Source organism: Lethenteron reissneri, unplaced genomic scaffold (genome assembly GCF_015708825.2).
Source record: "Lethenteron reissneri isolate LAM-NWPU_2019-01 unplaced genomic scaffold, ASM1570882v1 scaffold_1640, whole genome shotgun sequence".
Classification (NCBI taxonomy): domain Eukaryota; kingdom Metazoa; phylum Chordata; class Hyperoartia; order Petromyzontiformes; family Petromyzontidae; genus Lethenteron; species Lethenteron reissneri.
In genome coordinates this window covers 712,464-728,055 of record NW_026891378.1, presented here as the reverse complement: position 1 = coordinate 728,055, position 15,592 = coordinate 712,464, and the positions used below count along the sequence as shown (strand labels likewise).

The window sequence follows — 15,592 nt, the reverse complement described above, 5'->3', positions numbered from 1 at the left end:
TTTTGGGCGGCCGTAGATCTTACGATTCTCGTTTCCAAACAGCTGCAACTGGACATATACGGGGAGAGCTTTGTTCGTATCTCTGAAAGTCCGGGAGTGCAATATTCATAAGTAGAGAAGTCCCCCACACAATTTTAACCAGGCGAAATATATTTTTTTACCTGCTTATCTTAGGGCACCCCTTTCCCCCTTTTCAGGAGTGCCGTCAGCCACGCTGGGCGAGGACAACTGCCGCGGTCGGCCCAACAAGCAGAGTATTAAAAAGCAGACGAGATAACGATCGCGGCAACGAGCAAGGCCGACGTGAAGTGAGCCGCACGCAATCGGGCGCATCCGTTGCCGCCGCCTTTGGTGGTGCTGCTGCTGGTGGTGGTGCCACTGGTGGTGCCGCTGCCATTGTTGCAGAGATTCTGCTGGCAGCAGGTGAACGAATCGACAGTGCCGGTGAATGAGGGGAAAAGGGAGCCGATGTACTCCTTTATCTGATCCTTGAACTCGGCGGCGCCACACTGAGCCGAAGTGGCGCAGTCCCTGCCCATGAGCTGCTTTCCGTCTGGAAAAGTAAAAAGGAACATAACCTGTTAAATATATAAATAATTTCCAATTCATAAATAAATGCTAGCATGAATAATATAAATGATTAATATTAGTTCATATTTATAATGCACATTCTATCCGAGGATATTCTACATCCACTTCAGTGAACACATCACCAATGCCGAGGTCCGCCTTCTCACAGGATGCCCGGCATCCCGTGAGAATATCACGCCAGAGCCCTGCGCGGGACTGGAGTCACTCCCGGGGCAGACCACGGCCTGACGTGGACACGCACGGTCGAGGCCGATCTTTGACACCGTGGCCTTGGCTTGCATTCAGCGTGGCGGCAAGTGCAAGATATAATTTCTGTTGGCGACGTGTGGAGACTGCCACTCCCGGAGGGGCCTGCACATGATGATGATGGTGATGATCCTAGGATCGCAATTGCGCATTGCATGAATAGCAGGGAACACAAACAACTAGTGGGGGGGGGGGGGGCAACGGACCTAGAGAGGAAAGAATCTGACTTGAAGGTTTCGTGACTGCAGGAATTCATATTCTTTGGGTCTTTCGGTAAAGTCACGTTGATAGGTTTAAAAAAAAAATGCTCCAATAACAGTGTAAAAAATATATATATTTTGCCCCTGGGTAGTAAGTGTAATTTTCTAATTGCTTATGCCTCAAAAGTACAGAAAATGGCTATATTTCCCCACAAACTTTGCTTTTGTAACCAGGACAGTGATTTTTTTTAAATGTACCTATTTCAGTGAGAATTCCAGATAGATTCAGTGCTGAGTAAATTTGGAGTAACTTCTAGAACATTCTAAAACTTTGCAGTAATATAAATAGTAGCATAAAAACAGGGGCCTTAAGCCCACCAGGTCAGTTTAGTTCTAGCTGCTTAAGTGGATACATATCTGGATTTTTCTGAGATGGCATCAAGAGGCTGTAAGAATCCGGCAGGCGTATTTTGCTTTGTCTACGGCCAATTTATCAAGACAAGAGCGAAAAAGTACTCTGTGGAACCATCTGCTAAGATGTGTGAGGCCTACAAGGCATATTTCGGCATGCCTGTCGGGAATTAAGACAAACCATGGGGACCTCATTTTACCTGCGAGCAATGCAAAAAAAATTGGAAGGTAAGATGGACAATTGTTGCTCGGAATTTTATGTTATAAAGTGTGTTAAAAGTTTTAATTAAAAAAATGTTTTACAATTTTCAATGTTGTTGAAAATATATATCATATATGAAAAATGTTGCGAGAATCTCTTACACATTAGTCATTCGTGAAATAAATGTATTTTGTAGGATGGTAGAGAGGGGAAAAGAGAGCAATGAAGTTCGCTATCCCAATAATTTGGCAGGAAACCACTGACCACTCAAGCAACTGCTACTTCTGCAAGGTGGACCCTTCCAAACGTCGGACTGTCATGTATCTGTAACGTCCTTCATCCAGCGCCCCGGTGTCACACTGCCATGAGCTCCCCGTACCCACTCCCGGAGAGAGAGCAGCCGTCATTAGAAGTTATCAGCAATTCAGAGAGCGAAGAAGATGTAGATCCAAATGACAATTTCAGAGGTGGAGCCGAGAAGAGAAACCCATACTACCCCAACCAAAAATATCTCAACGACTTGATCAGAGATCTTGGTCTCACCAAGTCCAATGCCGATATTTTGACATCTAGGCTCAAGCCGTGAAACTTGTTGGATGCAAGTGTGCAAGTCACAGATCAGAGGAAGCGTCACCAACGTTTTTGCAGCTTCTTCACCCGTCAAGATGGGCTCTGCTTCTGCCACAATGCTACCAGTCTGCTCGAGGCAATCGGAATCGCCTGTAACCAGTGGCACCTCTTCATTGACAGCTCATCCAGGAGCCTCAAAAGTCGTGCTGCTCCATTATGGTAACAATACTCGTCTCTTCCCCTGGCTCACTCGGTGCACCTCAAAGAGGATTACAACAGCATCAAGACCTAGCTGGATGCCTTGAAGTATGATGAGTACAGCTGGGAGGTTATCAGAGACTGTAAAATGTTGGCATTCCTGATGGGTCTTCAAGGCAGTTTTACCAAGTTTCCTTGCTATCTTTGTCTTTGGGACAGCAGGGACACCAAGGCGCACTACCACAGGCGGGACTGGCCACAGCGGACCGAGTTCTCTGTGGGCAGGAACAACGTCAAGTGGAAGCCACTGGTGAACCCTAGGAAGGTGCTGATGCCACCACTGCACATCAAATTGGGCCTTATGAAACAATTTGTCAGAGCTGTAGATTAGGAGTTGGCATCTTTCAAGTCCCTTCAAGACTTCGTCCCTAAGCTGTCTGAGGTAAAGGTCAAAGCCGGTGTCTTCGTCGGACTATAGAAATAGAAGATCCTGGAGTGCAATTTATTCCCTAAGAAGCTCACTAGCAAGGAGAAAGCAGCTTGGAACAGCTTTGACACAGTGGTTCGGGGCTTCCTGGGTAATCACAAGGCCGAAAACTCTGTGGAGCAGGTTGAGACGAGTGAAGAACTATGGCAAAATGGGCTGTAAAATTTCCCTCAAAGTCCATAACCTTGATGCTCATCTGGATACATTCAAAGAGAACATGGGAGCGTATTTGAAGGAGCAAGGCGAGCTCATCCACCAGGATATACTGGACTTTGAACGCCGATTTGTGAAAGTGATTTACAATATAATCGAAAATCTCGAAAAACTACTCACTTCTAAATATTTTGCAGTAATTTTTTGTATTACTTTAGTATGAATACTTGTTCATTTTGATTTATATGTTGTTGTTTTTTTTACTTTATGTGAACGAAAAAACACAAATTCACCCGTTTTCTCAAAATATCACTGTCACAGTCACAAAAGCAAAGTTTGTGGGGAATAATAGCCATTTTAGAAATACTTTTTAGGCATAACCAATTTAAAAATGACACTTACTACCCAGAGACAAAAATAGTGTTACATAGTGTATTGTAATTGTCTTTGACATTGATTGGCCTACACCAGAGACAGCCTTTTGTATGGCCTAGTCTCACTATCAGTGTCCCACTTGCAGTGTCTCACTACTCAGTGTCTCAACACGAGTGTCAGACCAGAGAACGTTAAAAGGGGAACAGTACAAAAACAATGGACGTATCGGAGCATTTATAACTCTACACTGCACCGTAGACTCAACACTGCCACCCATCGACTCAACACTGCACGATCGACTCAACACTTCTACCCATAGACTCTATACTGCTACCCATAGACTCAACACTGCCACCCATAGACTCAGCAATAACCCCATAGACACAATACTGCCACCCACACACTCGGCACTGTCACCCATAGACTCAACACTACCCCTGTACATTAAGCAGTCTCCCCCCTCCTTAAACTCTTTCCATTCCCTCTCTTAAAGTCTCATCTACTCTCCATCGTCACCCATTTCCCTGCCTCTTTCCCCTCCACCACGCCCCCTCCACTCTTTCCTGATCCTTCCCTGTCACCCCTTCGCGTGATTCCCAAATACCCCCTCCATTACTGCCGTCACTCATTACTCATCACCCTTGTAGCACACCGCTTCTGCCAACTGCATCATTCCATTCTATGCCACCCTTGTGTATTTGCAAGCGCCTTGACATAGCAAACAAAACTGGCTCCATTGTTGCTAGATTATTAACTCCCTCGCCTGGTATATAGTGGGGCGTGGGTTCAATCCCGACCCTGATGCCTGCTGTATATTTGGAGTCTGCTTGTCTCTCTCCCCTTCACATTTAGAATCAACATCTCCACATGTTTAGAGTATTTGGCTGTTGCTATAAATTTTCACGTGATGCTATCAGCCACTTCGTTGAGCTGCTATCATATGTGCAAGCCAGGTCGCTTCTGCATAGCTCAAGGGGCCTTACCTGGTAAAATAAATATTGCTTATAATTTAGTATGTATGCACGTAGCCAACCGCGCTAATTGGAGTTGAGGGGGAAGGACAAACTAAACAAAACAACAAGCAGTTCTAAAGAAATGAGTTTGTCGATCTAGATGATTATTTAAAAGTGTATAACTCCCAGTGGCTTCCTAATATCAGAAGAGCTCTCTATACGGCCGCAGAAGCACATCTGAAAGTGCCGAGCGATGACGGTCTTTGTTCGACGGCTAAGCAAAAGTTTTGTATATAGTAGTGTGTAGTATAATGCATAGTGTAGTGTATCGTAGTATAGTGTATAGTGTGCTGTATAGTAGTGTAGTGTCTATAGCATCTGAAAGCGATGCATGATGGTGACCACTGTCTGAGTTCAATGGCCAGCAGCCAAATGTCACTACTGCTGCAAGGATGAGCGAGTTCGCGTGACGATGGTTTATTGTTCCTTGATGAGATCAGCAACGTAATGTGGGTCACTAGTGGCAATTGCACACTGTGTGTATGTGTGGTCAGTGCGACCTTTTAATGCTGTGTATTCGTTCGGCAACCGGAAGCCGATGCATATCTAAGCAGTTCCCCCCTTCACAACACGTGCCGGATAATGTTGTACATTCATAATCAACGTTTTTGGGTTTAGATCGCGTTTATTTATAAATGTGTCGTAACCCTCCACCACCCGACACGGCCAATCAGTAAAAAATGTGTCACGTTGACAAAGACAAATAGTTCACTGCTTTAGCCCACCGGTGTGTTGAAGCCACAACATTTACAATTTGAGTACGACGTTTCGCTGGTAATTGCAACCAGCATCATCGGGCAATTCGCCAGAATGGTGAACACGTAGGTCGCGAAAGCCTACGTGTTATAATGTTGTACATGCTTTTGCCAGATGTCTCGTAGAGTAGTGGGAGTTGTAACAAATGAGTAAAGGGTACTCTATAAATATACGTTAGATTATATGTGTAGTGACATATAATCTAACGGGATGTCACTGGGTAAATGCCGGCCCTAGAGGGGCTCGGTCAGCGCTGAGTAATAGCGCTGGATAGCACCACGCTTGGCGTGCAGTGCCAGCCCTACAGGATAGCGTGGAAGTGCCAGCCATAGGAACGGGGTTACTATAGGCCATGGCACTTTGGTTGACACGAGAGGACACGTGACCGGTTAAGTCTACAAAGGGCCCCAGGTGGGGGCTCGGGGTGGTCACATGTCAGGGTCGAGATCCTGCTCAAGGATTCTGGAAGGTGGTCGTGGACAAACACAGAGACAGCCACGACCCGTGAGGATATAAGCCGGGTCCCCCAGAGGGACCGGCTGCTGTTGTTCATCCTGAAAAAGTCTACGTTCCTCAAGAGTCTCCAACACGTGGACCGGGACCCAAGCTATGGTCCGGTCCTTTGTAGCTAGTTACGGTGTAATTAGTGTAGTTAGCCTGGTGGTCACCACCATAGATTGTTATTCTGTTAAGAGGCAGTTACCCCGTGTATAGGTGTTAATACATGTGTTGCCTCTAAAGATTATGTCTGCGACTCAGTTGAACTCACTACATATGTAATGATTGTGGTGTCACTGCTGTGTACACACGCACACATGTGACATCACTGTGCCGGGAGTGTTACTACCACGTGGGTTTGCACACACACATGACGTCATCCCGGCTGGAGGCGGGAATGACGTCAGGGCCGGTGCTGGACATGTGACTGAATCCGAGTGGGGGCCGGGGGCCCAGGGGGACCTCGGGGGACACGTGGACAGCAGGGGGGACTTCGAGAGGGTGCTCGAAGGGAGACGTGGCCGGGGTGGGCCCCGGGCACGCCGAGGCCCATATAAGCAGCCTCCTCAGGAGGTTCGAGGCTGCCCATGCCGAGAATGAAGACGCCTCGTGAAGATGCCAAGAACAGAGGGCCTCCAGTGAGCGGACCTGCCAGCAGTCCACCTGGCTCGGTCATGCTAAAGTAGCTACGAAGAGAAGTGTGTGTCAGCTAGAGTAGGTCGGTGGTCACCACCCTATGTGTAAAGTAAGAGTAACTGCTGAGTAACTGTTGTGTTCATTAATAAATGAGTGTTGCCTCCCAAGAAGTGTGTGCGCCTAAAATGAACCCATTACACATATGCTAAAAAGTTGTGATTTTTACCAGAACAAACTTACCCTGTGATAGCACAGCAGTCACACACGAGTCTTCCCCTGGTGCACAGGCCTTGTCCACTTCAGGAACTCCCAACCCGCTGCTTCCGAAGCGACAAGTACGACCATTGGTCACTGCATGGCAAGGGGGGTGGGGGGGGTGAGCTCATGGGAACCTGTGACATTCAACAGCATTGATGCAGATCAGACCCAGAGAATAATAATAATAATGATTATGATAATAAATACTTTAATCTTATAGCGTCATTTGTAGTGGTTGGCTGTGCACGGTGCGAAAGAACCCCAACACACGCAGAGTGTGTTGGGCTCAGCAGTTGTTTATTGCTGTGGTTGTCCCACCTGATGACGGACGCTTGTGTTGCGCCCGAAACATCGTGATTTAATGTATTTTGTTTTATATATATGTGACTTTACCGAAAGAACCAAAGAGTATAGATCCGTGCAGTCACGAAAACTTAAAATCTAGATAGAGTTGAATTGGTTGTCCTTCCCCTGCGCCTCCGATCAGTGCATTCGGCAATGTACGGTGGAGTGAAAGTTCAACATACATATTTACCATAGATAACACTACCCATCGACTCAACACTACCCTACCCATAGGGCATAGACTAACACTTCCCATAGACTCAACAGTTCCCATAGACTATACTCTTTGGTTCTTTCGGTAAAGTCACGTGGGTAGAAATAAAATAAATCACGATGTTCCGAATGCAACACAAGCGTCAGTCATCAGACGAAAAAAAAATACCCATAGGCTTAACACTATCCATAGACTCACTGCCAATAGACTCAACAATGCACCATAGCCTCAAAACTGCACCTCCGATTACATAGTTGGCTATGTACAGTGTTCATAATCAACGTTTTTGGGTTTAGATCGCGTTATTAATAAATGTGTCGTAACCCTCCACCACCCGACACGGCCAATCAGTAAAAAAGTGTCACGTTGACAAAAGACGAATAGTTCACTGCTTTAGCCCACCGGTGTGTTGAAGCATGAAACCACAACATTTACATTTTGAGTACGACGTTTCGCTGGTAATTGCATCCAGCATCATCGGACAATTCGCCAGAATGGTGAGGCTCTGCTGTGTCTCCCGTTCTTATATAGAGCAGCAGCAGGGTGCCGTCATCATTAACTCATTAACTCGTCAGGTGCAAAGATTTGAAGGGGGGGGGGGGTTATTGTAATTATATACTAGATTAGTAATCAGGCTATTGTTACGATGCGAGTTGTAGATTAGTAATCATTTGGAATGATGCGAGTTGTAGATTAGTAATAATTTGGAATGATTACTAATCTACAACTCGCATCGTAACAATAGCCTGATTACTAATATAGTATATAATTACAATAACCCCCCCCCCAAATCATTTGGAATGATTACTAATCTACAACTCGCATCGTAACAATATCCTGATTACTAATCTAGTATATAATTACAATAACCCCCCCCCCCCTTCAAATCTTTGCACCTGATGAGTTAATGAGTTAATGATGACGTCACCCTGCTGCTGCTCTATATAAGAACGGGAGACACAGCAGAGCCTCACCATTCTGGTGAATTGCCCGATGATGCTGGATGCAATTACCAGCGAAACGTCGTACTCAAATTGTAAATGTTGTGGTTTCATGCTTCAACACACTGGTGGGCTAAAGCAGTGAACTATTTGTCTTTTGTCAACGTGACACTTTTTTACTGATTGGCCGTGTCGGGTGGTGGAGGGTTACGACACATTTATAAATAACGCGATCTAAACCCAAAAACATTGATTATGAATAATATTGGTCGCGAAAGCCTACGTGTTATGTACAGTGTGAAAAAAGTTCAACCTACACACATCAGTATGGGTCTCTGTGGCTTTCTGTGGGTATCTTCTGATATTGGGATGCCACTGGGTGATATGCACTTTAAAATCATCTAAACTGACAAATTCACTTCTTAAGAACTGCTTTTTGGGCTTAGTTTGTTGTCTTTCCTCCGCATCTGTAATTAGTACGGTTGTCTACGTACGGTGCTAAAAAAAGTTAAATGTACATTCTACACTTCTGTACACTACACACTGATGGTGGGAAGACAAAGCGAAAGAGATCCAACATCTTGCCGACATATAATATGCATGGCTTTTTCAGTGCCACCAGAACCGCCTTTGGTCCGAGCACTTGGGGAACAACCCCCCACTGAGGGCTAAGAATGGAGGAGATCTGATTAAGGAGAGGGAACTCAACACACGCTGAAAAGATAATTTTGAAAATAAGCGCAATCGAGACTCGTTTGTCGATAGTGTTTTCCGCTCCGTCCCACAACACCTAAACAGAAATGAGCTTGGAATCCCCTCAATGCTTGATAAAGTGAGGAAAGCCATCAAGCAGATGAAGAGCAATAGGGCACCTGGGAGCTGATGGAATCCCTGCTGAAATCTTCAAAAAAGGAGAGGAGCTCGCGTCACGGCTACAAGCGCTCACGTTGAAAATTTGGAAATTCGCAGACATACCAAACAACTTCAGAAATGCCATGATTGTGACAATCTTCACGAAAGGACATACATCCGATTGTGGAAATTACAGGGGAACCACCTTGCTGTCTACTGTAGGAAAGATCATTGCAAGAACTTTCCTCAACTGTCTTCTGACAATTACTGATCAACTCCACCCAGAATCCCAATGTGGGTTCAGGTGATCAATACACACAACTGGCATGATCTTCACTGCCCATTAACTGCAGGAGAAATATCAGGAACAACACAAACCTCTCTATATGGCCTTTTTTGACCTCACGAAAGCCTTTGCTTCTGTCAACCGAGGAAACACTGTGGAGATCCTTCAAAAGTATGATGTCCACCGACATTTGTCACTATTCTTCGCCTGCTGCATGGTGGTATAACAGCAGTGCTTCTTAGTAATGGATCCATCTCACACCACTTTGAAGTTAAGATTGGAGTCAAACAAGGGTGCATAATCGCCCCAACAATCTTCTCAATATTCTTCACCGCGATGCTACAGTTAACTACTGGCAAGCTTCGAGTAGGAGTGGAGCTTAAATAACCAAATTGATGGTAAGCTGTTCAACATCAACCAACTTCGATTTAAATCTAAAATCATCCTGACAGTAGTTGTTAAATCCTTTATATTAAGTTCACTTGCTTGCTTGCTTGCGCGCTTACGACCGTGCAAATCTTTCGGTCGATTTTTAACCCACTTCCCGTGATCCAACGAGCTGACATTTTGCACACAGACTCGTTGTGCGTGACAATTTATTTTCGTGAAAAAAATTTGAAATGAATAATAAAATAAAACCGATGCCACGCATATAAAGGATTTATAGTGAAAAACTTTGTTTTTACGGGTTAATTTTTGTTTTGAGTTCCAGTAAGCTGATGATGCCATCGTGTGTGCCCACATGGAAGTGGATCTTCAGGCAATCAAAACTTTACTAAAGCACATGAGAAAATGGGACTGATGCTTAATATTTTAAAGACAAAGGTCCTTCATCAACCAGTTGTCAATGAGCAGTCCCCAGCTCCGACAATTTACATCCACAGTGAGACTCATGAAAATGTGCATTTCCCAAACCTCATAAGCCTAATTGAATGCTGATGTTGACGAAGAAATACAAAACCCCTGAAATGTGTAAGTACAGCTTTCGGTCGGCTGAGGAAAATTGTGTTTGAGGAATGTGACATCAGGTCCAAAACCAAGATCATGGTTTACCAAGCAGTCGTAATCTCTACCTTGCTGTACGGAACTGAGATGTGGATAACATATAGGAGACATCTTAAAGCACTAGAGAAGTCCAATCAAGGCTGCCTGCAGAAGATCCTTGACATCAGGTGGGAAGACAGACTCACAAACATCAGCGTCCTCTTGCAAACAAACACCACGAGAATCGAGGCCGCGATCATTCGATGTCGTCCATATGCCCAACTCCAGCTTATTTCAGGGTGTGCATTCAAGAGGAGGGCAGATAAAGTGCTTCAATGATGTTCTGAAGGCCAAAATCAAGATGTGCACTATCGACACCAACTCATAAGAGACTCTTGCCCAGTATCACCTCAGCTGGAGACACACAGACAGTCTATTTCAAGGTTCCAAACATATTGAAACTGAACGGTGGAAACACGAAGAGGAAAAGCGGGAATGGCGGAAACAGCATGCTGTAGACGAAATTACTTATCCAATTCCACCCACCACCCTTCAGGTATTTAAGACCCAAAGATAATTAGACTTTTCAATGGAAGACACACATCCTCGGTTGCGAGGGATCGCCTATGATGATTACACTACAGATTACCCCAGTATACTATGTAAAAAACACATTTATTTTCGAACTTATTGTTTTAAGGTCATCGTCCTTTCCCAAGCACCTCTGATTAGCACGGTGCGAAATGAATTTTAATGTACACACACGCATACTCCACATTACAGAAATAAGAAAGAGGTGGGTTAAACAATCTGTCCGTCAATTGAAATCCACTACCGCCATTGCAGAGATCGGTCTGGCAGCAGGTGTAATCGTTCACGGTGCCGGTGAATGAAGAGGCGATGCCGGTGATGTATTGCTTTATCTCCGTCTTGTAATCGGACGTCGCACACGCCGCCGTGACGCCACATCCCCTGAATTGGAATGTTTTGCCACCTGCAAAACAAGGAGGCGATCGCAAACTGTTTAGATCAACGTTGTAGTGACCTGGACCGAGTTTTATTGTCCCCCGCATAACCACCCCTCTCCAGAGCAGCTCAAAGTCACTTAACCTGGGGAATTGGTCCCACTAAACTAGAAACAATTTTTTATTTACTAGGTGTAAGGCCCCACTGAGCTATGTAGCTATTTTTTCAGATAAGCAACCTGACCATCACGAATGATAGCAGCTTAATGAAGTGGCCGATAATCACTTGGAATTGTATAGCAGCCAAATACTAAACTAAAATATTTTTCATTTGACCAGGTAAGGCTCACCGAGCTACGTAGCTTTCTTTTCTTTAAACATAAGCGACCTGGCCATCACAAATGATAGCTGGACAAAGTGTATTATCACGTGCAAATTTATAGCAGCCAACTACTCGAGGGGAAAAACTGGAGGACCACAGAGAAAAATCCGTGCGACCACCACGGGGAGAGAAAGAGAGAGATGCTGAATCCAAATATACAGCTGCAGGTTATGTCAGGGTCGGGATCGAACCCACGACTTCCTCCATACAAGGCGAAGTAGTTAACATCTCCTAGGCACCGAGGGCTCAGTGGGCCTTACCCGGTAAAATAAAGAGTTTAATTTAGTTCTCTCTCCACATAGACTCCCCCTTTTATCATAATCAGAAAATATATTTACACTCCAGGAGGAATCCAATGAGATATAAAGCTCTTCTTCATAAATGTCCAGTACGGGCAGAGGGTAAGAGTGTTACAAAAACGAACAATACAAAAACACAATAATCACGCAAAGTACAATAAAGGTAAACAAATCACCCAGACACATATCCTGCCAGGCAAAGCCCATTGAGGTATTAACTAATTTTTCAGAAGTAACCTGGCTTTCACAAATGATAGCTCAATAAAGTGGCTCATTATTCGGACATTTTTATTAGTAAAATTATTTTAATTATCTAAATGCATGTTTCTAAATGTGGAGGAAAAAAACTGGAGGACTTGGAGAAAAAAATCCACGTGACTACGAGAACATGCAAACTTCAAATATACAGCAGGCGTCAGAATCAAACAAACGACATCCTGCATACCAGGTGAGGAATGTAATATCTCACCACCGTAGCACCCCTTTAATAAATAAATAAAGTATATAAGTTCAAATTGCGTAATCAATTCTTAAGCTTCGGAAATGGGACAGTTCAACAACAGCAAAAACAGTCTCAGACCAGACCAAGACACAGTCCTTCAATATATTTTTACATTAAAATGGAACTCAATACATTAAGGAATTAAATCTACAAATCAAATTGGAAAACGTGACTGTATCCACGACTAATCTTAAACATCCCCTCACCAGCTGCAGTGCCTCCTACCCCCTCCCTAATGTTGCCATTGTTTAGAAACTTGCAATACTTGTCCGAAGGGGGCACTGGTGAAGTATAGGTGCTGACGAGGGGTTAGGAAGCAAGATTAGTACGCAAAGCATACATGCTAACCCCTTATCAGTGCCTACCTTATTACAGACCAATTCAGACCTTATTGGTCACCCCATGTCCTTATAAATATCAACGTTCATCCTACAGAGTCCCATCACAAGGCAGAAACACAAACAAGTAGACAAAAACTATGTCTTGCCCACGTTGAAATAGCTGTAGGGCAGGGGTGTCCAAACTTTTTGCAAAGAGGGCCAAATTTGATAAAGTGAAGATGCCCGGGGGCCAATAGTTCTTTCTGACATTTTTTTAACCACAAAAGTTACTTGAAAATACACACTGTTATAAAACAATTTCATTGTCACAATTACCTTTATTTTTCAAATGACAATGTAACCAAATATAAGCCACGCAGGCAGACGTGAACAACTCTAAAAACACAATTCTGCCTTTCATTCAGTCAGGTAATATTGAACAAACTGTATAGAATACCTTAAATTTACATGAGTTAAATATCTGTGCCTCATGAACATTTTAAACAGGAGCTATAAGTAATGCAAAGTGGTCTGTTATCATTAAACTTTATAACAAGTGAATTTTGCCCTTGTCTTTTACAAGATCTTTCAGAAGAAATAGTTTGTGTCACATCTACAGGTACATAACATCAACAGTTATAACCAATCATATTCAAGAGTTTAATCAAACAAGTGCCATAAGTCCAAGTGCATTAGTGTGCTTTAGGCTTTTCACTGTTAATATTGAAAGATGTTACCGTTCAAAACACTCAATTTCAGATTGATCAAGGAACAGATAACTTGCTGACACTAATGAGAAGGGTGATACTGAGATCTAGATTTCAGTAAAGAGACCAGGTCTGGCTTGAGGGCAGTGGTTGAGATGCGTAAAATGTCACGCAAGTGGGAGTCACTCATCCTTGACCTCAATCGGTTCTTGTTTAAGTTCATGACTGAGAATGTTTGCTCACACAAATATGTGGAGCCGAATAAGCTCAGCATTTTCTTAGCGAATGACCGCATTTCTGGAAAACTGCTTTTGTCCAGCTGCCATTAAAGCGGCGGCCCTCACTGTCAACTTTTTTTTTGCAGTCGCCATGGCAGAAATGATTCGAGAAGGATTCGCGGCACGGATGCAGAGCCAAAGAGCACTAGAATGGTGCTGCCACCGTGTGGCGAAAGGAGGAATGATTTATTTATTCTGACAGCTAGCGAGCCATAAATAACACATTATAAGACCGAAGCTGCTGGCCGTATGAAATCTGACCGCGGGCCATAATTGGCCCGCGGGCCGGACTTTGGACATGCCTGCTGTAGAGGATATGGTCCTAAAAACTCAATTTCCCTCTACAAGAATACGTATAAACCGTATGGGTTGACACGTATGGCAATGGTCGTCCAAATGATCTTCCCGGGCCAAACCGTTACCCTGCGTTAGGGTGGTGGTTAAGCAGGAGTCTTCGCCTGTTGCGCAGAACTTATATTCTTCGGTGATTCCCAGTCCGGCACTCCCGTAGTAGCAGATCTTTCCAGTGGCTGCAACAACAAAAAGAAACAGGCTCGCATCAGCAAGTGAGAGAGACAGAGAGAGGTCGAGAAAATCCAGCGGTGGTAGTACCAAAAAAAAAACGCACGAGAAACATGAAGGCAAATGCAACTTCATTCAACGCAATCGGCAGAAATGAAAGTTTAAGGTTCAAGATGCAAACCCCTACGACCACCACCACCCTACATAACCAATCAGTAAAGTGGTTTGTCAGTAAACAAAACGTCCATTTATATAGGTGTTTGGGTTAGATCGGGTAAATATGAATGCATCATTAAATCCGCCACCGCCCGACGACACAGCCAATTAGTATGGGTGTCATGTAAACAAAACATGCCAATTCGTTACTAGTGTAGGGGACTAAATGGAGAAGAAATGTTACACGGAGCTACTAAGTATGTATCAAATCGAAAGAACACAGGTGCTGAGAGAAACTAGAAATAGAACAGGTGGTGAAGGGACAATTAATGAGGGGGTGTGTGTAGCTCCGCTGATTCATTATTCGTCACGAGTTGTAAAAACCCCATGTAACTTAATAAGAGGTCGTACCTTTCTCTTCTTTCACAACTCGTCAGAACTTTTTTACACAAGTACAGCACACCGGTTGTGTGTTGGAGAGTAAACCCCACGAAAACATTTACAAATCGAGTGCCATGATTTTTGCCAGTAATTACAACTAGCAGCATCATCAGGCGACAGCCAGAGCTGTGGAGAATTTCTCCTCTTGTCTCGGTCTTAAACAAAACGTGACGATTTATTTTAATAATTCAGCACTAACCAGTTGGTGTGTGTTGGAGAGTTCAACGCACAACACATATTTACACATTCGAGTAGCTGGTGACGTTTAGTATGGGGTGTGATTACAACAATAACCAGTGGTCACCATCAAACAACAGCCAATTTTTGCTTGTCGCCTGATGAGGCTTAGTTTGGTTTGCCATTTGTTGGTAATGTTTGACAGCAGGTAACCACGAAATAAAAAGGGGGGGGGGGTGAGAGTGGAAATCCATCATTCGAAATCCCAACTTACCGCCGTTGCAGTATTTTGTCTGGCAGCAGCTGTAGTACTTGACGATGCCTGTGAACGAGGGGTTCATGCTCACGACGGATTGTCTCATCTGCGTCTTAAAGTCGGGCGCATTACATTGTGCCTGGGTGGTGCAATTTTTGCCCTTGAATATTCGATTGTCTGCAAAAAAACCGCATACGAATTGTGAGTGGAAACGGCAATGTGCTTTGGTGTAGCCAGGGTGTATGTGTGTGTGAGCTTACCTGTGATTGATCACACGTATATAATCGTGCACTCTGCTAATAGCTAGGTCATAGCCAGGTGCGTGTTCATGATTATTATTTAAGTGAAGGCAATGGTGAACAGGGATCGGT

General features: G+C 44.2%; 1 protein-coding gene across 1 annotated transcript in view; it reads right to left on the bottom strand.

Moving 5' to 3' along the window:
* Positions 1 to 205: 205 nt before the first annotated feature.
* The window catches only part of LOC133339061 (uncharacterized), a 254,530-nt gene continuing 239,143 nt past the window's right edge, over positions 206 to 15,592 (bottom strand). Inside the window, exons 10-15 of the mRNA XM_061547183.1 lie at positions 15,240 to 15,398; positions 14,092 to 14,199; positions 11,052 to 11,210; positions 6,577 to 6,687; positions 377 to 553; positions 206 to 228 (exon numbers count right to left, since the gene is read on the bottom strand). Coding sequence (XP_061403167.1) covers positions 206 to 228; positions 377 to 553; positions 6,577 to 6,687; positions 11,052 to 11,210; positions 14,092 to 14,199; positions 15,240 to 15,398 — 737 coding nt within the window. The remainder of the gene's footprint in view (positions 229 to 376; positions 554 to 6,576; positions 6,688 to 11,051; positions 11,211 to 14,091; positions 14,200 to 15,239; positions 15,399 to 15,592) is intronic.